This window comes from Mirounga leonina, unplaced genomic scaffold, assembly GCF_011800145.1.
Source record: "Mirounga leonina isolate KUSES-001 unplaced genomic scaffold, KU_Mleo_1.0 Mir_200, whole genome shotgun sequence".
In the NCBI taxonomy this organism is placed as follows: Eukaryota; Metazoa; Chordata; class Mammalia; order Carnivora; family Phocidae; genus Mirounga; species Mirounga leonina.
The window spans coordinates 14,430,559-14,452,455 of NW_023270503.1; the positions used below are offsets into that span (position 1 = coordinate 14,430,559).

Sequence of the window (21,897 nt, forward strand, 5' to 3'; positions counted from 1 at the left end):
AAGAGAGGAAAAAATGAAACAAGACAAAACCAGAGAGGGAGACAAACTGTAAGAGACTCTTAATCTCAGGAAACAAACTGAGGGTTGCTGGAGTGGAGGGGCGGTGGGAGGGATGGGGTGGCTGGGTGATGGACACTGGGGAGGGTATACACTATGGTGAGCACTATGAATTGTGTAAGACTGATGAATCACAGACCTGTACCCCTGAAACAAATAATACTTTATATGTTAATAAAAGTAAATAAATTAAAAAAAAAAAACAACAAACCTATGCTATATTGGGACACCTGGGTGGCTCAGTCAGTTAGGCGTCTGCCTTCGGCTCAGGGCATGATCCCAGGGTCGTGGGATCGAGTCCCGCAACAGGCTCCCTGCTCAGCGGGAAGTCTGTTTCTCCTGTTCCTCCTCCTCCCCTCCTGCTCATGCTCTCTCTCTCGCTCTCTCTCTCTGACAATAAAATCTTTAAAAAACAAACAAAACAAAACTATGCTATAATCATACAATGGAACACTATATAAGCTGTATGGAAAAATGCTCACAATATATTAGTGAAAAACAACTGTTTTGTATAATAGCATGAATATGATCTTTAATTTTTTTTAATTTTACTTATTTATTTTTAAAAATTTTATTTATTTATTTGACAGAGAGAGACACAGCAAGAGAGGGAACACAAGCAGGGGGAGTGGGAGAAGGAGAAGCAGGTTTCCAGCAGAGCAGGGAGCCCGATGCGGGGCTCAATCCCAGGACCCTGGGATCATGACCCAAGCCGAAGGCAGACGCTTAACGACTGAGCCACCCAGGAGCCCTATTTTTTTTTTTAATATTTTATTTTTATTTATTTGACAGAGAGAGACAGCTAGAGAGGGAACACAAGCAGGGGGAGTGGGAGAGGGAAGCAGGCTCCCCTGCTGAGCAGAGAGCCCGATGCAGAGCTTGATCCCAGGACCCTGGGATCATGACCTGAGCCAAAGGCAGACACTTAATGACTGAGCCACCCAGGCGCCCCTGAGTATGATCTTTAAAAAAATATGGGGCGCCTGGGTGGCTCAGGCTCAGTCGGTTAAGCGTCTGCCTTTGGCTCAAGTCATGATCTCAGGGTCCTGGGATCGAGCCCCGCATCGGGCTCCCTGCTCGGCAGGAAGCCTGCTTCTCTCTCTCCCACTCCCCCTGCTTGTGTTCCCTCTCCCGCTGTGTCTCTCTCTGTCAAATAAATAAAATCTTTAAAAAAAAAAAAAGAAAAAAATCTTAAAAAAAAAATATGTGTATATAGGGGTGCCTGGCTGACTCGGTAGAGCATGCAACTCTTGATCTCAGGGTTGTTGAGTTCAAGCCCCATGTTGGGTGTACAGATTACTTTAAAATAAAAATAAAAACTTAAAAAACTTAGTAAGTTTGGAAAAATAGGTACACCAAACTCAAGAATAATTATCTCTGGGTAACAGATACTTCACTTTCTACACTTTTGATTGTTTAGAACTTCTTTTACAGAAAGTATATATAAAATTGTGAAATGTATTTATTATCAAAAGTCCTAAATGCTTCTATACATGGTAACTGGGAAATTTAAAAAATCAAGCAAAGAAGAATTTATAAAGAGGGAAAAGTATGCCCTCAACCCCACAAAATCCTATTTCTATAAGTAGTCATTATGAACATTTTGATCCTTTCAGATCTTTTTGTTGATATATAAAAGTATAAATGCACATATATAATTTTTATTTTTCTCAGAAATGGGATCACATAAAATATATTATTATGTGACTTGAATCTTTTCACTTAATCATATATCTGGACATATCTTGTTCTGTGTTAGTACATGTATATTTACGTTACTCTTCTTAAACACTGCATAGTATTCCATGTTACTGTTTAGATTACTTTTTTAATCAGAAAAGATAAAGCTATTTCTATTCAACAAACAAAACGAAACTTAAAAACAATGCAACCCATTAGTCTTGAGTGCCCCCTACTGGGGGCTCCTCGTAGATATTAACAGATGCTAAATTACAAATTAATACAAGAAATAATTCAAACATAGGACACTATGCTTTTCAATATATGGCAAAAAAAAAAAATCTAAAAACTCAAAAGAAAAGATATTTTGAAATGATTTTATTGAGGAGTTCTTTATCTACTTATGCTATATTACAGATATGTACAAAGGACTCTCTAATCAGGGTAAATACAAGAAAATCAAGTTAAGTGGCTTGATCTTTTCCCATCTCCCTCCTGGACAAGTGTGTGTATTGGTGTGATAAGTGGCACGGGGTTGTACAGTGGAAAGTGACGACAAATATGCAGTTAAAAAAAAGTCATTACCTCACTCCTTTCTGTCTCGTCACTTCCGAACTTATCTTTATATCTGACCTCACATTTCAAATCTAGAAGAGTCAGCTCTACCTCCAAACATCTACGTTGTTCACACTATGTAATTTTTCTATCTGAGTCTGTGATTATACAACATGTAATAATAAAAGACCCAGAGTAAAAGAAAAATGGGGATGTTAGAAGAGCTTACCCGAAAAACATCAAATATTACATTAAAAAAAACCCAACATTGCAATTACCAAAGGTGGCATTTCTTTATCAAACAAGTCCATTTTCAAATATGGCATCCTGATTATGCTTGTTATTTTCTAGGAAAACTAATATACAACACTTACGACTGGAATTTTTTTTTTTTTTTAAAGGTTTTATTTATTTCACAGAGACACAGCGAGAGAGGGAACACAGCAAGGGGAGTGGGAGAGGGAGAAGCAGGCCTCCCACTCAGCAGGGAGCCCAATGCGGGGCTTGATCCCAGGACCCTGGGATCATGACCTGAGCCGAAGGCAGACGCTTAACGACAGCCACCCAGGCGCCCCTGGAATTAATTTTTTAAAAATATCAAACAAAGACCATTCAAAACTGTCTGTATTATGTGCTTTTAGTCAAATTCTATTCAGCTATTTCTAAACATTAATATTTTATACAAGTTTGACTTTATTATAAAATTCTCTTGGCTAATAATACTTACAGCTAATCTGTGGCTATTTGCAAGGCTGATCATTTGCTGGGCTAGGCCATTTAGTAATCGAGTACGAAGGGACAGGTCATCTAGGTCATGACGAAAAGGAAAAGCAATACCATCCACTATCACTAATCGAACCTAAATACAGAAGAGATAATGATATTAGGTTTGGTATTAAAAATAAAATTAAAAAAATGACATCCCAAAAGCATGTTCATTCCAGGAAAAAAAAATCCTTAAAATCCAGAGTTATATTTCTAACTCTCCAAAATAAATCTATTCACCCAAAGCTTTCTGCATTAATCACCAAAAGTTAAAATGTACTCGTTTGATAATTTATCAACTTTAAACAGTAATTCAACATAAAGAAGCAATTAGAATTTTCTTATAATTTACCACTATACACAATCTTTACAGAGGCATTTTACACTGATAAAAAGCACTTCTGAAGTCTTAGTAAAACAAATTCTTCAATATTTCAATTTTACCTTCAAGATTTTTATGTTTTTTTTATTTAAAGATTTTATTTATTTATTTGAGAGAGAGAGAGATAATGAGAGCAGGAACACAAGCAGGGGGAGTGGGAGAGGGAGAAGCAGGCTTCCTGCCGAGCAGGGAGCCTGATGTGGTACTCGATCCCAGGACCCTGGGATCATGACCTGAGCCAAAGGCAGATGCTTAACGACTGAGCCACCCAGGCGCCCCTAAGATTTTTATGTTTTAAAAAACTCTTCAAATATTAAATTATTATATCTTCTTCAAAAACTTCAAAATCTTGGTATACTTTTCTTCCTTAATTTTAAATATACTATAAGGCAACTGATCATTACAGAATCTGTTATAATATAGAATTCAGCAACTGATTGAATTCCAATCAAGAAGGTTCACTTACAGATGATAAACATTTTCATGACAGTTCCATTTCTTTTTTTTAAAAGATTTTATTTATTTATTTGACAGAGAGAGATAAAGGGAGAGCAGGAACACAAGCAGGCGGAGTGGGAGAGGGAGAAGCAGGCTTCCTGCCGAGCAGGGAGCCTGATGTGGTACTCGATCCCAGGACCCTGGGATCATGACCTGAGCCAAAGGCAGATGCTTAACGACTGAGCCACCCAGGCACCCATGAGAGTTGCATTTCTAATATAATCCAAATAATGGCTCCTACAATGACGTCAGAGTAATATATAAACCTCACATCCAAGAACAAACAGAATTTGGATATAAACCAGAAAAACCCTGTAAGATTATTTTTCTACCTAATAGGAATTAGGCTAAAGAAGAGAATTTGATGACACCATGTCTAAGTAACCCATTTTTGCATCTTTTATTATTCATTCCTTCATTCAGCATTATTGATACCTACTATATGTTAGTCACTGTTGCAGGCAGTAGGGAACAAGAGAAAAGGTCCCTGCTTTCTTGGAGTTTATGTACTAGTGGCGTAAAGGACAATTAACATGCAAACAAATACGAGTAATTTCTGATAATGATAGGAGTTATGAAGAAGTGAAACTGTGTGAAATGATGATGAATATGTAGGTGATAAAGTAGAGGAAGGCTAACTTAGACTAGATGTAAGGGAAGGCATCAATGAAACGGGAGGCAACAGAAGAACCGAGTCCTGGATAAGGACCTCTAGAAGGGAAAGAAAGACCACATACAAGGAAATATGTTTGTGTATGGTGACACACGGTAACTAGACATATTGTACGGATTCTTTTATAATGTGTAAAAATATCAAGTCACTATGATGTACAACTGAAACAGGATATTGTACATCAATTATACTTCAATTAAAAAAAATGCACCTTTGGGTGCGTGGGTGGCTCAGTTGGTTAAGCGACTGCCTTCAGCTCAGGTCATGATCCTGGAGTCCCGGGATCGAGTCCCACATCAGGCTCCCTGTTCAGCAGGGAGTCTGCTTCTCCCTCTGACCCTCCTCCCTCTCATGCTCTCTGTCTCTCATTCTCTCTCTCGCAAATAAAATCTTAAAAAAAAAAAAAAATTAAAAAAACAAAACAAAACAAAACAAACGCATCTTTGTTGTTTCACTTTCATCACACTTGTTAACATAAACAAAAATATCAACCAGCCTTCATGTTAAAACAGTACTTGATCATCACGAGAGGAGCAACTTCTTTTGAACTGGACAGCAATCCAGTGCTCACTGGTAGCATGATTTTGCCATAGGTCAGATATGGATACATAAGTTTAGCAAAATTAAAATCAAGGTAAACCTCATATGCTGGTGGTAAGAATGTAAAACTCTTCAGCAACTATGAAAAAACAGTTCAGTGGTTCCTCAAAAAATTAAACAGTATTACCACATGACCCAGCAATTTCACTTCTAGGTCATGCACCAAAGAACTAAAAAATGGTACTAAAACAAATGTATGTACATACATGTTCATAGCAGCCACAATTCACAATAATCAAAAGGTAGAAACAGCCCAAATCAACAGATGAAAGGATTAAACAGACTGACGTATACATACAACAGAGTATTATCCTACCATAAAAAGGAATGAAGTACAGATACAAGCTACAAAGCAGATGAATTTTGAACATATTATGCTAAGTGAAAGAGCCAGACCAAAAAGATCACATATCATATGATTCCATTTATATGCAATATCCAAAATAAGTAAATCCATAGAGACAGAATACAGATTGGTGGTTGCCAGGGTCTTTGCAGGGAGGGAGAAAAGGGAGCAACTCCTTAAAGGGTATGAATTTCCTTTTAGGGTGATAAAAGCATTTTGGAACTAGAGGTAGTGATTATCAACATTGTAAATGTACTAATTGTACTGAATTGTTTAAGTTTTTTTTTTTTAAAGATTTTATTTATTTATTTGACAGAGAGAGCACAGCAGGGGGAGGAGAGGGAGAAGCAGACTCCCCACCAAGCAGGGAGCCCGATGCAGGACTTGATCCCAGGACTCTGGGATCATGACGCGAGCTGAAGGCAGATGCTTAACCACACTGAGCCACCCAGGCACCCCTGAATTGTTCGCTTTTAAATGGTAAATCTTGGAGGCGCCTGGGTGGCTCACTCGGTTAAGAGTCTGCCTTTGGCTCAGGTCGTAATCTCGGGGTCCTGGGATTGAGCCAAGCCACCATTCAGTCCGGTTCCCTGCTCAGCAGGAAGTCTGCTTCTCCCTCTCCCTTCCCCTCCCACTTGTGTGCATGTGCATGTGCTCTCTCTCTCTCAAATAAATGGAATCTTTTTTTTTTTTAAGATTTTATTTATTTGACAGACAGAGACACAGCGAGAGAGGGAACACAAGCAGGGGGAGTGGGAGAGGGAGAAGCAGGCTCCCCGCGGAGCAGGGAGCCTGATGTGGGACTCGATCCCTGGACCCTGCGATCATGACCTGAGCCAAAGGCAGACGCTTAACAACTGAGCCACCCAGGCACCCTCAAATAAACGGAATCTTAAATCTCAAATAAACGGTGAATTATCTTATGTGAAATTAACCTCAACAAAAAAACCAAATCAATGAAAGCTTTCTATAAGACCCAGTTGGCTACACAAATTTACAATAAAAAGTATCACATGTTTTATTATTATTTGTAAATGGTGTGCTATACATCTTTTATATCAGCAACTTTATAATAAACTTATGTACGTATATATGTGCATACACTTTTTTTCCTGGAAAGCCAGTCACTAAACATTTACCAGCATACCAATTAAGAGGTAAGAAGAATCAGATCATGTGTGTGTGTATGTGTGTATTTATTCATTTACACATTCATTCAGTGGTTCCCAAAGGCCAGAAAGTGATAGGATGATACATACAAATTGTTGACAGAGAAAATACTGTCACAACCAAAAATTGTGTATCTGGCAAAAGCATTCTTCGAAAATAAAGCAGAAATTAAGACATTTCCAGGTGTCTGAGTGGCTCAGTTGGCTGAGCGCCCGACTACTGGTCTCAGCTCAGGTCTTGATCTCCGGGTCATGAGTTGAAGCCCCATGCTGGGCTCCAATTAAAAAAAAATTAAGGGCGCCATCTAACACAAAGCCTATTTTATAATAAAGCACCAAATCTCTCATATAATTTACTGAATACTGTACTAAAAGTGAAAAATAGAATGGTTATATAGGTACAGAATGGCTGTAAGCGTATTGCTTGTTTACCCTCATGATTGCATGGCTGATTGAAAGCTGTGGCTCACTGCAAGAGTACTACACTGAATATCACTAGCCTAGGAAAAGATCAAAATTCAATGTACAGTTTTTACTGAATACGTATCACTTTTGCACCATTGTAAAATAAAAAAACTTGGGGCACCTGTGTGGCTCAGTGGGTTAAGCATCTGCCTTCGACTCAGGTCATGATCCCAGGGTCCTGGGATCGAGCCCCGCGTTGGGCTCCCTGCTCAGTGGGGAACCTGCTTCTCCCTCTCCCTCTGCCACTCCCCCTGCTTGTGCGTGCACTCGCGCGCTCTTTCTCTCTCTGTCAAATAAATAAATAAAATCTTTAAAAATAATAAATAAAATAAAATAAAATTAAAATAAAATAAATAAAATAAAAAACTTTTAAGTCGAATCATCCTAAGTCACAGACTTAGGCAGAGATTGGCAGAATGGATTTTTTTTTTATATATATTTTTTTATTCTTATGTTAATCCCCATACATTACATCATTAGTTTTAGATGAAGTGTTCCATGATTCATTGTTTGTGCACAACACCCAGTGCTCCATGCAGAATGTGCCCTCCTCAATACCCACCACCAGGCTAACCCATGGCAGAATGGATTTTAAAAAATGATCTAACTATAGGCTTTCTGCAAGAGACTCATTTTATTTATTTTTTTTCTTTAAAGATTTATTTATTTATTTATTTGAGAGAGAGAATGAGAGATAGCACGAGAGGGAAGAGGGTCAGAGGGAAGATGGTCAGAGGGAGAAGCAGACCCCCTGCCAAGCAGGGAGCCCGATGCGGGACTCGATCCCGGGACTCCAGGATCATGACCTGAGCCGAAGGCAGTCGCCCAAGCAACTGAGCCACCCAGGCGCCCCGCAAGAGACTCATTTTAGATCCAAAGATACAAATAAGTGGGGCACCTGGCTGGCTCATTTGGAGGAGCATGCGACAACTGATCTCGGGGTCATGAGTTTGAGCCCCACATTGTGTGTAAATATTACTTACATAAAACTTAAAAACAAAACAAAGATACAAATAAGAATGAAAGGATGGAAAAAGATATTCCCTGCAAACAGTAACCAGAATAGAGCTGTAGTGGCTATACTAGTATCAGATAAAAGACACTTCAAAAGGGGCGCCTGGGTGGCTCAGTCGTTAAGTGTCTGCCTTCGGCTCAGGTCATGATCCCAGGGTCCTGGGATCGAGTCCCGCATCAGGCTCCCTGCTCTGCGGGGAGCCTGCTTCTCCCTCTCCCACTCCCCCTGCTTGTGTTCCCTCTCTTGCTGTGTCTCTCTCTGTCAAATAAATAAAATCTTTAAAATAAAAAGTTTTATTAAAAAAAAAAAGACTTCAAGAGAAAACTTGTTACAAGAGACAAAGAAGGGTAAAAATAAATAATAATTTATATAATATAAAAATTGTATAATAATAAAAGGTTCAGTTCAGCAAGAAGATATAGCAATTATATGCTGTGATGGCAACTGCAGAACCTCCTCCCCAGCTGCTCCCCAGCATCCTGACTCACCCACCACCTGCCTGCTCACCAATAAAGGTTGACCCATAAAAAGAAAAAAAGAAAGAAAAGAAACAGATATATAAATATATATAAAACGCTCCACTCAATAGCAGATTACACATTCTTCTCAAATGCACATGGAACATTTTCCTGGATAGACCTAGATGTTAGGTAACAAAATAAGTCTCAATAAATGTATAAACATGGAATCTTATATAAAGTATCTTCTCTGACCGGAATATAATGGAATTAGAAACAAACATCAGAAGGAAATTTGGAAAATTCACAAATATATAGAAATTAAACAAGACACACTTTTTTTTTTTTAAGTGATTTCTACACCCAACATGGGGCTCACACACCACCCCAAGAGCACTTGGCTGGCTCAGTTGGAAGAGCATGGGACTCTTGATCTTGGGGTCATGAGTTCAAGTCTCACATTGGATATAGCGATTACTTAAATAAACTTAAAAAAAAAAAAAAAAACCACCAAAATAACAACAAAAAACTCACAACCCTGAGATCAAGAGTCACATGCTCTATCAACTGAGCCAGCCAGGTAACCCTAAACAACACATTCTTAAATAATGAATGAGTCAAAGAAGACATTACAAGGGAAATTAGAAAACACTTAAAGATGAATGAATATAAAAACACAATAATACCAAGTTATAAAATACAGTGTAAGAAGTGCTCCATAGGAAATGTAGAGCTCTAAACAACTATATTTTAAAAGACAGAAAGAAAGGAAGAAAGATCTCAGACCAATATCCAAAACTTGGACCTTAAGGAACTAGAAAAAAGAAGAGCAAACTAAACTCAAAGAAGGCAAAACAAAAGAAGTAATAAAAATTAGGTGGAGGGGCACCTGGGTGGCTCAGTCGTTAAGTGTCTGCCTTCAGCTCAGGTCATGATCCCAGAGTCCTGGGATCGAGTCCCACATCGGGCTCCCTGCTTCTCCCTCTCCCACTCCCCCTGGCTTGTGTTCCCTCTCTCGCTATGTCTCTTTCTGTCAAAAAAATAAAATCTTAAAAAAAAAAGAAAACTACAGACCAATTACAGATACAAAAATCCTCAACAAAATACTACCAAATGGAATCCTGCAGCATATTAAAAGAACTTATACAATAGTGTCTGGCCAAAGTAGACTCAATAAATATTTGGTGAATAAATAAATGTGCAAGCCACAAAAAAAAAAAAAAAAAAAAAGCAGATCTATATTCTCATTTTCTTTTGGTGACTAAAGAAATGCTGGACAATTATTTCAAAATTTATAACCCAATAATTCACCTAGTGGAAAATATATGAAATATAGTGGTATATTAATTAAATTTAATTGAATTATGTGGCACCCGGTTGGCTCAGTCAGTGCAGCATCTGACTCTTAATCTCAGGGTTGAGTTTGAACCCTATGCTGGGTGTAGAGATTACTTAAAAATAAAACTTTTTTTTTTAAAGGATTTATACCATGATTAAATCTACAGATTCAATATAATCTCTATCAAAATTCCAACTGCATTTCTGCAGAAATAAGTAAGACTCCATTCATATGGATCAAATTCAGATGGAATTGCAAGGGGCCCTGAATAGCCAAAACAATCTTGAAAATAACTCATATGGTCAAAAAAAAAAAAAAAAAAGAAAAGAAAATAACTCATATGTCCCAATTTCAGAACATACTATGAAGCTACTAATCAAAACTGTGTGATACTGGCATAGAACAGACATGTACATTAATAGAGTCCAGAAATTAACCCACACATCTATGGTCAACGGATTTGCAACAAGGATGCCAAGCCCATTCAATGGGGAAAGAGTAGTCTTTTCAACAAATGGTGCTGGAACAACTGGATGTCTGCATACAAAATGAAGTTGGACACTTACTTCAGACTGTGTATAAAAAATTAACCCAAGTATTAAAGTTCCAAATAAAAAAGTTAAGCTATTAAACTGATTGGAGTTCAGGACATGCTACCCCAAAATTTGGCCCCTTGGCATACTGAGTATCTATTTAGCTATTTATTTGAGAGAGACAGTGAGCATGCACATGCATGGGGGAGGGGCAGAGAGAGAGAGAAGCAGATGCCCTACTAAGCGCGAAGGCCGACAAGGGACTTGACACAGGGCTCCATCTTACAACCCTGAGACCGGACACTGAGCCACCCAGGTGCCCCGGCATACTGAATACCTTAAGTAGAAGTTTGAGAAAACAACAGAAGCAGGAAGATCAATTTGACCTCCTAGTCTCTCTCTTCTTCCCAGAAAGCAGGAGATAAATCTCCTGTGTGAAAGGTACCCTCCCTCTATCAGGAAAAAAGGAGACGCCCTATCACGAGAGACAGGGAATTTAGGGTTGAGAAGGTATATAAACAAACCTTGTTAATTATCTTCCAAATTACTACATAATTTACCACCTCTAGCCCAAACCCCTTTGTCTTATCAATTCTTCACAAATTTACTGTTTTTGCCTAAAAGATATAAAAGCTTCCTGTTCTAGTCACTTCTTTGGGTTTTTATTGTCTTGTAGAAGGCTCCCATGTATATATAAAAGTTCAGTAAAATGTGTGTGATTTTCTCCTGTTACGCTCCCTGTCAGTTTAATTTTCAGACCCAGCCAGAGACCGTAAGAGGGTTGAGGAAAACTTTTTCCTCCCCTATAAAATCTTAGAAGTAAATTTTCATGATATTGGATTTAGCAAAGAAAAAGAGTGAATGAGTGAGAGAGAGAGAGAGAGGCGTGCTTGGGTGGCTCAGTAGGTTAAGCATCTGCCTTCAGCTCAGCTCATGATTCCAGGGTCCTGGGATCGAGTCCCGTATCGGGCTCCCTGCTCAGTGGAGAACCTGCTTCTCCCTCTGCCTGCCACTCCCTCTGCTTGTGCCCTCTCAAATAAATCTTTAAAAAAAAAATAAAAAGGAGCACGCATGAGCAGGGGAGGGGCAGAGGGAGAGAGAAAATCTTTTTAATTAAAAATTTTCTTTTAGATTTTATTTATTTGAGAGAGAGAGACAGATAGTGAGAGAGAGTACAAGTGGGGAGGAGAGGGAGAAGCAGGTTCCCTGCAAAGCAAGGAGCCCGATGCGGGACTCGATCCCAGGACCCTGGGACCATGACCTGAGCCAAAGGCAGATGCCCAACCAACTGAGCCACCCAGGTGCCCTGGAGAGAGAAAATCTTAAGCAGGCTCCATGCCCAGCGAAGAGCCTGACGTGGGGCTCAATCTCACAACCCTGAGATCATGACCTGAGTCAAAATCAAGAGTCAGATACTTAACCAACTGAGCCACCCAGGCGCCCCTTGGCAATGACTTCTCATACATAACACCAAAAACATAAGCAACAACAACCAAAGGATAATTGGACTTCACCAAAATTTAACATTTTCGTGTATCAAAGGGCACTGTCAAGAAAATGAAAGGAGGGGCGCCTGGGTGGCTCAGTTGTTAAGCATCTGCCTTCGGCTCAGGTCATGATCCCAGGGTCCTGGGATCGAGCCCCACATCGGGCTCCCTGCTCCATGGGGAGCCTGCTTCTCCCTCTCCCACTCCCCCTGCTTGTGTTCCCTCTCTCGCTGTGTCTCTGTCAAATAAATAAATAAAATCTTTAAAAAAAAAAAAAAAAAGAAAATGAAAGGAAAATTCACGGAACAGAGAAAGGGTATTCACAGGAAAACAAATAACCTTTGGAAAGATAAATGGGCCCTTTGGAGAACAGGTGGGAGATTTGATAGTTTTGTGAAAATGTCTATCTTGAAAGTTCCACATGAACTGAGAACATATATTCTGTTGTTGGACGAAGTAGTCTATAGATATCCATTATATCCAATTGTTTGGTAGTGTTGAGTTCATCTACATTCTTACTGGTTTTGTCTGCTGGATCTGTCCATTTCTATTAGCTGCTAAAGACTCCAAATATAGCAAAATCATCTACTTCTCCTTGCAGTTCTCAGTTTTTGCTTCATTAAGTTTGATGCTCTGTTGTCATGCACATACATGTTAGGAATTGTTACATCTTTTTGCGGAACTGACCTTTTTATCATTATGTAATGTCCCTCTTTATCCCTGATAACTTTCCTTGGTCTGATACCTGCTCTCTAAAATAAATATAGCTACTCTTGCTTTCTTTTGATTAGTGTTTTTGTTTTTTTTTTTAAGATTTTATTTATTCATTTGACAGTAAGAGAGACAGCGAGAGCAAGAACACAAGCAGAGGGAGTGGGAGAGGGAGAAGCAGGCTTCCCGCCGAGCAGGGAGCCCAACGTGGGGCTCGATCCCAGACCTGAGCCGAAGGCAGACGCTCAACGACTGAGCCACCCAGGCACCCTCTTTTGATTAGTGTTAACATGGTAGATCTTTCTCTGATCATTTACTTTTAATCTACAGGTATCTTTATATCTAAAGTGGGTTTTTAAGATTTTTTTTTTTTAAGTAATCTCTACCCTTAACATGGGGCTTGAACACACAACCCTGACATCAAGAGTTGCACACTTGAGGGGTGCCTGGGTGGCTCAGTCGTTAAGGGTCTGCCTTCGGCTCAGGTCATGATCCCAGGATCCTGGGATCGAGCCCCGCATCGGGCTCCCCGCTCAGCGGGAAGCCTGCTTCTCCCTCTCCCACTGCCCCCTGCTTGTGTTCCCTCTCTCGCTGTCTCTCTCTCTCTCTCTCTGTCAAATAAATAAATAAATAAAATCTTTAAAAAAAAAAAGAGTTGCACACTTGGGCACCTGAATGGCTCAGTTGGTTAAGCATCTGACTCTTGATTCTGGTTCAGGTCATGATCTCAGGGTTGTGAGATCGAGCCCCACACTGGGCCCTGGGCGTGGAGTCTGCTTAAGATATTCTTTCTCCCTCTGCTCCTTCACACTTGCACTCTCTCTCTCTCTAAAAAAGAAGAATCGCACGCTCCACTGACTGAACCAGCCAGGCACCCTTGAAGTGGGTTTCTTGTAGTCAACATATAGTTCAGTCTTGTTTTTTGATCCACTGGTACAACCTTTTTGAAGGGCAATCTGTGTTAAAAAAAAAATTATTGACACCTGTTAAAATAGTAAGGAAGACTTTATACAAGAAGATAGCAATATCCTTTTTGATGGGTTTTGTAATAGGGAAGAGATATTGGGCTTAACCCCAAATACAACAAGGACAAGTGGGGATTTATAGCCAAGGAGCAGAGTGAGTGTCAGTGAATAGAAAATTATTAGGAGGAGACATCAATGGTAGGATTCTTGGTAACGTGACCTAACAGAATTCTTGCTATATAGGCAGGTCAAAGACATAACATTGAAAGTGGGGAATGAGGAACTTGAAATATCAAGGGTGATCAGAAATTAAAGGTGGGAGATTCTCTCTAAACTAATTTACAGGATTCTTTACTACTGTACCCCTATGTTCACAGCAGCACTATTCACAGTAATGAACTGGATTGGTCAGGCCAAAGACAGGATGTGGGTGAAAGTCGAGGCATATTCAAAAAGGCTCAGAGGAGGCTGACTAAAGTTTGGTCAGAGAGTCTTTGTCATGTGTAATATTTATCAAAATTAAATATGCACATACTCTTTAATATAATTCTAATACTTAGAATTTATCCCATAAACAGGGGCACCTGGGTGGCTCAGTTGGTTAAGCATCTGACTTCAGCTCAGATCATGATCTCAAGTCCTTGGTTTCAGCTCAGGACCTGAGCTCAGGGTCATGAAATTGAGCCCCCCAGGTCGGGCTCTGCCCTCAGCACAAAGTCTGCTTTCTCTACCTCGGGACGCCTGGGTGGCTCAGTCAGTTAAGCGTGTGCCCTCAGCTCAGATCATGATCTCAGGTCCTGGGATGGAGCCGCAATCCATGCTCAGCAGGGAGTCCACTTCTCCTCTCCCTCTGCTCCTCCCCCAGCTCATGCTCGTTTTCTCTTTCTCTCTCAAATAAATAAAATCTTAAAAAAAAAAAATTTATCCCATAAACACACTTAAAAATGTACCCCAAGATGATATGTGTAAGGATTATCTCCAAACCACTGTTAATAATAGCATCTAAAAGACCACCAATAAGAGGATTAGTTAAATAAATTAAGGTACTTAGTCGTTTCCCAATTTTTTTTATGTAGAATACACAGAACATTCATCTTGTATAGCTGAAATTCTATTCCCATTAAACAATAACTGCCCATTTTCCCCTTCCCCCCTCAGGCCCTTGTAACCACCATTCTATTTTATGTCTGAGTCTGACTACTCTTCACACCTCATGTAAGTAGAATCATACAGTATGTCTTTTTTTGACTGGCTTATTTCACTTAACATAATGTCCTCAAGATTCATCCAAGTTGTAGCATATGTTAGAAATTCTTTCCTTTTTAAGGATGAATAATATTACATTGTATGTGTATACCACATTTTGTTCATCTATTCATTCATCAGTGGACACTTGGGTTGCTTCCACATTTTAGGTAATATGAATAATGCTGCTATGAACACAGGTTTACAAATATCTCTTCAAGACCCTGCTTTCGGCGGAGCAAGATGGCGGAGGAGTAGGAGACCTGGATTTCGTCTCCTCTCAGGAATTCAGCTGGACAGGGATCAAACCATTCTGAACACCTACAAACTCAACAGGAGATCGAAGAAAAGAATAGCAACAACTCTCTCATCAGAAAAGCGACCACTTTCTGGAAGGTAGGACGCGCGGAGAAGTGAATCTGAGGCGATATTCGGGAGGATAGATGGCAGGGGAGGGGCCTCTGTTGGCCGCTTCTGGCAAGTGATAGAACCACGGAGCACAAAATTGGAACTTTTAAAAGTCTGCTCTGCTGAGGGACGTCACTCCGGTGGCTAAGCAGGGGGTGGAACCCTTGAGGGACAGTGTGGTCTCAGGACCCTCGGGGTCACAGAAAGACCGGGGGTGCCTGAGTGCAGAAGAGCTCCCAGGTATCGGAGCAGAGAAGCCAGCTGCAGAGACGGAGCCCAGGCGCAGGCTCTCAGCTCGGGGTTGCCATAAACCGTGATCCGCGGCACAGTCGGGCCACTGCTCCTCCAGCAGGGACCCAACAAGCAGCAGGTCTGGGGAGACTCACCTTCCTCCCCCGGGAGGAGCGGCGCAGGAGCAAACCACAGAGATCTGCTGGGTTTGGAGACTCCACACGGGGTCGAGCGCCAGAGATAGAAACGCGCAGTCACAGGCCGGGTGAGCACAGAGTGCGGCCGGAGACCAGGGAGACGGGAGTGACTGACTGCTTTGCTCTAGGGGCTCACTGAGGAGCAGGGCCCCAAGTTCTCGGCTCCTCCGGGACGGAGATTGGGAGGCCACCATTTTCACTCTCTGCCTCCAAAGCTGTAAGGAAAGCTCACAGGGAACAAAGGCTCTGGAGACCAAACCCGAGCAGATTACTTAGCCCAGACCGGGCAAGGGCAGGGCAATTCCGTCTCCAGCAAAGACATTTGGAAACCACGGCAACAGGCCCCTCCCCAGAAGATCAGCGAGAAAAGCCAGCCAAGACCAAGTTTATCGATCAATGAGAATGGCAGAACTCCAGCACTAGGGGAATACTACACACAGAATTCATGGCTTTTTTACCATGATTCTTTAGTCTTTCAAAGTTAATTTTTTTTAACTGTTTTTTTTTTTTTAATTTTTCTTTTTCCCTTTTTCAACCAACATCTTATCAATCCCTTTTTTAAAAAACATTTTTATTTTTCATTTTTAGAGTCATATTCTATCCCTTCATAGTAGTTACCCGTATTTTTGGCATATATATATAAGTTGTTCTCTCTTTAAAAATTTAAGATAGTTTTTTTTTTAAGATTTTATTTATTTATTTGACAGAGAGAGACACAGCGAGAGAGGGAACACAAACAGGGGGAGTAGGAGAGGGAGAAGCAGGCTTCCCGCGGAGCAGGGAGCCCGATGTGGGGCTCGACCCAGGACCCTGGGATCACGACCTGAGCCGAAGGCTTAACGATTGAGCCACCCAGGCGCCCCTGAGATAGTTTCTTCTAACAGATCAAAATATACCCTAAATCTCTAGTATATGGTTTTTTTTTCTACTCCCCTGCCTGATCACATTCTCTCCCGTTCTTTTTTCTTTTTTTTAAATCCTCTTCTTTCTTTTTTCAAACAACTTCTTATCAATTCCTTTTATAAAATTTTTTATAATTTCCATCTTTACAGTCATATTCCATCCCTTCATCATATCAACCCTTATTTTTGTATATATATGTTTTTCTTTCTTTAAAATTTTGGGAGGCACTTTCTTCTAACAGACCAAAATACACCCAAAATCTAGTGTGTGGCACTGATCTATATACCAGCCTGATCATATTTGATCACATTCTGGGTTTTTTTGTTGTTGTTGTTTTGTTTTGTTCTGTTTTTGTTTGTTTTTATCTTTATCTTTTTCTTTTTTCTTTTTCTCTTTTCTCTCTTTCCCTTTCTTTTCCCACTGCTTCAGGTCTTTTCTGATTTGTTTAGAGTATATTTTCTGGGGACGTTGTTACTCTGCTAGCATTTTGTTCTCTCATTAATCTATTCTCCTCTGCACAAAATGACAAGACGGAAAAAATCACCTCAACAAAAAGAACAAGAGGTAGTACCAACTGCCAGGGATCTACTCAATACGGACATTAGTATGATGTCAGATCTAGAGCTCAGAATCATCACTTTAAAGATACTAGCTGGGCTTGAGAAAAGCATGGAAATTATTAGAGAAACCCTTTCTGGAGAAGTAAAAGAACTAAAATCTAACCAAGTCGAAATCAAAAAGGCTATTAATGAGGTGCAATCAAATATGAGGGCACTAACTGCTAGGATAAATGAGGCAGAAGAGAGAATCAGTGATATAGAAGACCAAATGATGGAAAATAAAGAAGCTGAGAAAAAGAGAGATAAACAACTACTGGATCATGAGGGCAGAATTCGAGAGATAAGCGATACCATAAGACGAAACAACATTAGAATAATTGGGATCCCAGAAAAAGAAGAAAGAGAGAGAGGGCCAGAAGGTATAATGGAGCAAATTATAGCAGAGAACTTCCCTAATTTGGGGAAGGAAACAGGCATCAAAATCCAGGAGGCACAGAGAATCCCCCTCAAAATCAATAAAAATAGGTCAACACCCCGACATCTAACAGTAAAACTTACGAGTCTCAGAGACAAAGAGAAAATCCTGAAAGCAGCTCGGGAGAAGAGATATGTAACCTACAATGGCAGAAACATTAGATTGGCAACAGACCTATCCACAGAGACCTGGCAGGCCAGAAAGGACTGGCAGGATATATTCAGAGCACTAAATGAGAAAAATATGCAGCCAAGAATACTATATCCAGCTAGGCTGTCACTGAAAATTGAAGGAGAGATAAAAAGCTTCCAGGACAAACAAAAACTAAAGGAATTTGCAAACACAAAACCAGCCCTACAAGAAATCTTGAAAGGGGTCCTCTAAGCAAAGAGAGACCCTAAAAGCAACACAGACCAGAAAGGAACACAGACAATATACAGTAACAGTCACCTTACAGGCAATACAATGGCACTAAATTCCTATCTTTCAATAGTTACCCTGAATGTAAATGGGCTAAATGCCCCAATCAAAAGACACAGCCTATCAGATTGGATTAAAAAACAAGACCCATCGATATGCTGTCTGCAAGAGACTCATTTTTAGACCCAAAGACACCCCCAGATTGAAAGTAAGGGGGTGGAAAACCATTTACCATGCTAATGGACACCAAAAGAAAGCTGGGGTGGCAATCCTTATATCAGACAAATTAGATTTTAAACCAAAGACTGTAATAAGAGATGAGGAAGGACACTATATCCTACTTAAAGGGTCTATCCAACAAGAAGATCTAACAATTGTATATATCTATGCCCTTTAACATGGGCGCAGCCAATTATATAAGGCAATTAATAACAAAAGCAAAGAAACACATCGACAACAATACAGTAATAGTGGGGGACTTTAACACCCCCCTCACTGAAATGGACAGATCGTCTAAGCAAAAGATCAACAAGGAAATAAAGACTTTAAATGACACACTGGACCAAATGGACTTCACAGACATATTCAGAACATTGCATCCCAAAGCAACGGAATACACATTCTTCTCTAGTGCCCATGGAACATTCTCCAGAATCGATCATATCCTAGGTCATAAATCAGGTCTCAACCGGTATCAAAAGACTGGGATCATTCCCTGCCTATTTTCAGACCACAATGCTTTGAAACTAGAACTCAATCACAAGAGGAAAGTCGGAAGGAACTCAAATACATGGAGGCTAAAGAGCATCCTATTGAAGAATGAATGGGTCAACCAGGAAAGTAAAGAATTAAAAAAATTCATGGAACCAATGAAAATGAAAACACAACTATTCAAAATCTTTGGGATGCAGCAAAGGCGGTCCTAAGAGGAAAGTATATAGCAATACAAGCCTTTCTCAGGAAACAAGAAAGGTCTCAAGTACACAACCTAACCCTACACCTAAAGGAGCTGGAGAAAGAACAGCAAATAAAACCTAAACCCAGCAGGAGAAGAGAAATAATAAAGATCAGAGCAGAAATCAATGAAATAGAAACTAAAAGAACAGTAGAACAGATCAACGAAACTAGGAGCTGATTCTTTGAAAGAATTAACAAGATTGATAAACCCCTGGCCAGACTTATCAAAAAGAAAAATGACCCAAATCAACAAAATCATGAATGAAAGAGGAGAGATCACAACCAACACCAAAGAAATACAAACAATTATAAGAACATATTATGAGCAACTCTATGCCAGCAAATTAGATCACCTGGAAGAAATGGATGCATTTCTAGAGATGTATCAACTACCAAAACTGAACCAGGAAGAAATAGAAAACCTGAACAGACCTATAACCACTAAGGAAATTGAAGCAGTCATCAAAAATCTCCCAACAAACAAAAGCCCAGGGCCAGATGGCTTCCCAGGGGAATTCTACCAAACATTTAAAGAAGAATAAATACCTATTCTTCTGAAACTGTTCCAAAAAAGAGAAATGGAAGGAAAACTTCCAAACTCATTTTATGAGGCCAGCATTATCTTGATCCCAAAACCAGACAAAGACCCCATCAAAAAGGAGAATTACAGACCAATATCCCTGATGAACATGGATGCAAAAATTCTCACCAAAATACTAGCCAATAGGATCCAACAGTACATTAAAAGGATTATTCACCACAACCAAGTGGGATTTATCCCTGGGCTGCAAGGTTGGTTCAACATCCGCAAATCAATCAACGTGATACAATACATTAACAAAAGAAAGAACAAGAACCATATGATCCTCTCAATAGATGCAGAAAAAGCATTTGACAAAGTACAGCATCCTTTCTTGATCAAAACTCTTCAGAGTATAGGCATAGAGGGCACATATCTCAATATCATAAAAGCCATCTATGAAAAACCTACAGCGAATATCATTCTCAATGGGGAAAAACTGAGAGCTTTCCCCCTAAGGTCAGGAACGCGGCAGGGATGTCCACTATCACCATTGCTATTCAACATAGTATTGGAAGTCCTAGCCACAGCAATCAGACAACAAAAAGAAATCAAAGGCATCCAAATTGGCAAAGAAGAAGTCAAACTCTCACTGTTTGCAGATGAAATGATACTTTATGTGGAAAACCCCAAAGACTCCACCCCAAAACTGCTAGAACTCATACAGGAATTCAGTAAAGTGGCAGGATATAAAATCAATGCACAGAAGTCAGTGGCATTCCTATACACTAACAACAAGACAGAAGAAAGAGAAATTAAGCAGTCGATCCCATTTACAATTGCACCCAAAACCATAAGATACCTAGGAATAAATCTAACCAAAGAGGCAAAGGATCTGTACTCAGAAAACTATAAAATACTCATGAAAGAAACTGAGGAAGACACAAAGAAATGGAAAAAGTTCCATGCTCATGGATTGGAAGAACAAATATTGTGAAGATGTCAATGCTACCTAGAGCAATCTACACATTCAATGCAACCTCCATCAAAATAGCATCCACTTTTTACAAAGAAATGGAACAAATAATCCTAAAATTTGTATGGAACCAGAAAAGACCCCACATAGCCAGAGGAATGTTGAAAAAGAAAAGCAAAGCTGGCGGCATCACAATTCCAGACTTCAAGCTCTATTACAAAGCTGTCATCATCAAGACAGTATGGTACTGGCACAAAAACAGGCACATAGATCAATGGAACAGAACAGAGAGCCCAGAAATGGACCCTCAACTCTATGGTCAACTAATCTTCGACAAAGCAGGAAAGAATGTCCAATGGAAAAAAGACAGTCTCTTCGACAAATGGTGTTGGGAAAATTGGATAGCCACATGCAGAAGAATGAAACTGGACCATTTCCTTACACCACACACAAAAATAGACTCCAAATGGTTGAAAGACCTCAATGTGAGACAGGAGTCCATCAAAATCCTAAAGGAGAACACAGGCAGCAACCTCTTCGAACTCAGCCGCAGCAAGTTCTTCCTAGAAACAGCGCCAAAGGCAAGGGAAGCAAGGGCAAAAATGAACTCTTGGGACTTCATCAAGATAAAAAGCTTTTGCAAAGCAAAGGAAACAGTCAACAAAACCAAAAGACAACCGACAGAATGGGAGAAGATATTTGCAAATGACATATCAGATAAAGGACTGGTATCCAAAATCTATAAAGAACTCATCAAACTTAACACCCAAAGAACAAAGAGTCCAATCAAGAAATGGGCAGAAGACATGAACAGAGATTTTCCCAAAGAAGACATCCAAATGGCCAACAGACACATGAAAAAGTGCTCAATATCGCTCAGCATCAGGGAAATCCAAATCAAAACCTCAATGAGATACCACCTCACACCAGTCAGAATGGCTAAAATTAACAAGTCAGGAAACGACAGATGTTGGCGGGATGCGGAGAAAGGGGAACCCTCCTACACTGTTGGTGGGAATGCAAGCTGGTGCAGCCACTCTGGAAAACAGTATGGAGGTTCCTCAAAAAGTTGAAAATAGAGCTACTATATGATCCAGGAATTGCACTACTGGGTATTTACCCCAAAGATACAAAAGTAGGGATCCGAAAGGGTACATGCACCCCGATGTTTATAGCAGCAATGTCCACAATAGCCAAACTGTGGAAAGAGCCAAGATGTCCATCGACAGATGAATGGATAAAGAAGATGTGGTATATATATACAATGGAATATTATGCAGCCATCAAAAGGAATGAGATCTTGCCAT

At 40.0% G+C, this 21,897-nt stretch overlaps 1 protein-coding gene across 1 annotated transcript in view; it reads right to left on the reverse strand.

Moving 5' to 3' along the window:
• RAD51C (RAD51 paralog C) overlaps positions 1 to 21,897 on the reverse strand; it is a 48,258-nt gene that overhangs the window by 18,582 nt on the left and 7,779 nt on the right. The window contains exon 5 of the mRNA XM_035026730.1: positions 3,020 to 3,151. Coding sequence (XP_034882621.1) covers positions 3,020 to 3,151 — 132 coding nt within the window. The remainder of the gene's footprint in view (positions 1 to 3,019; positions 3,152 to 21,897) is intronic.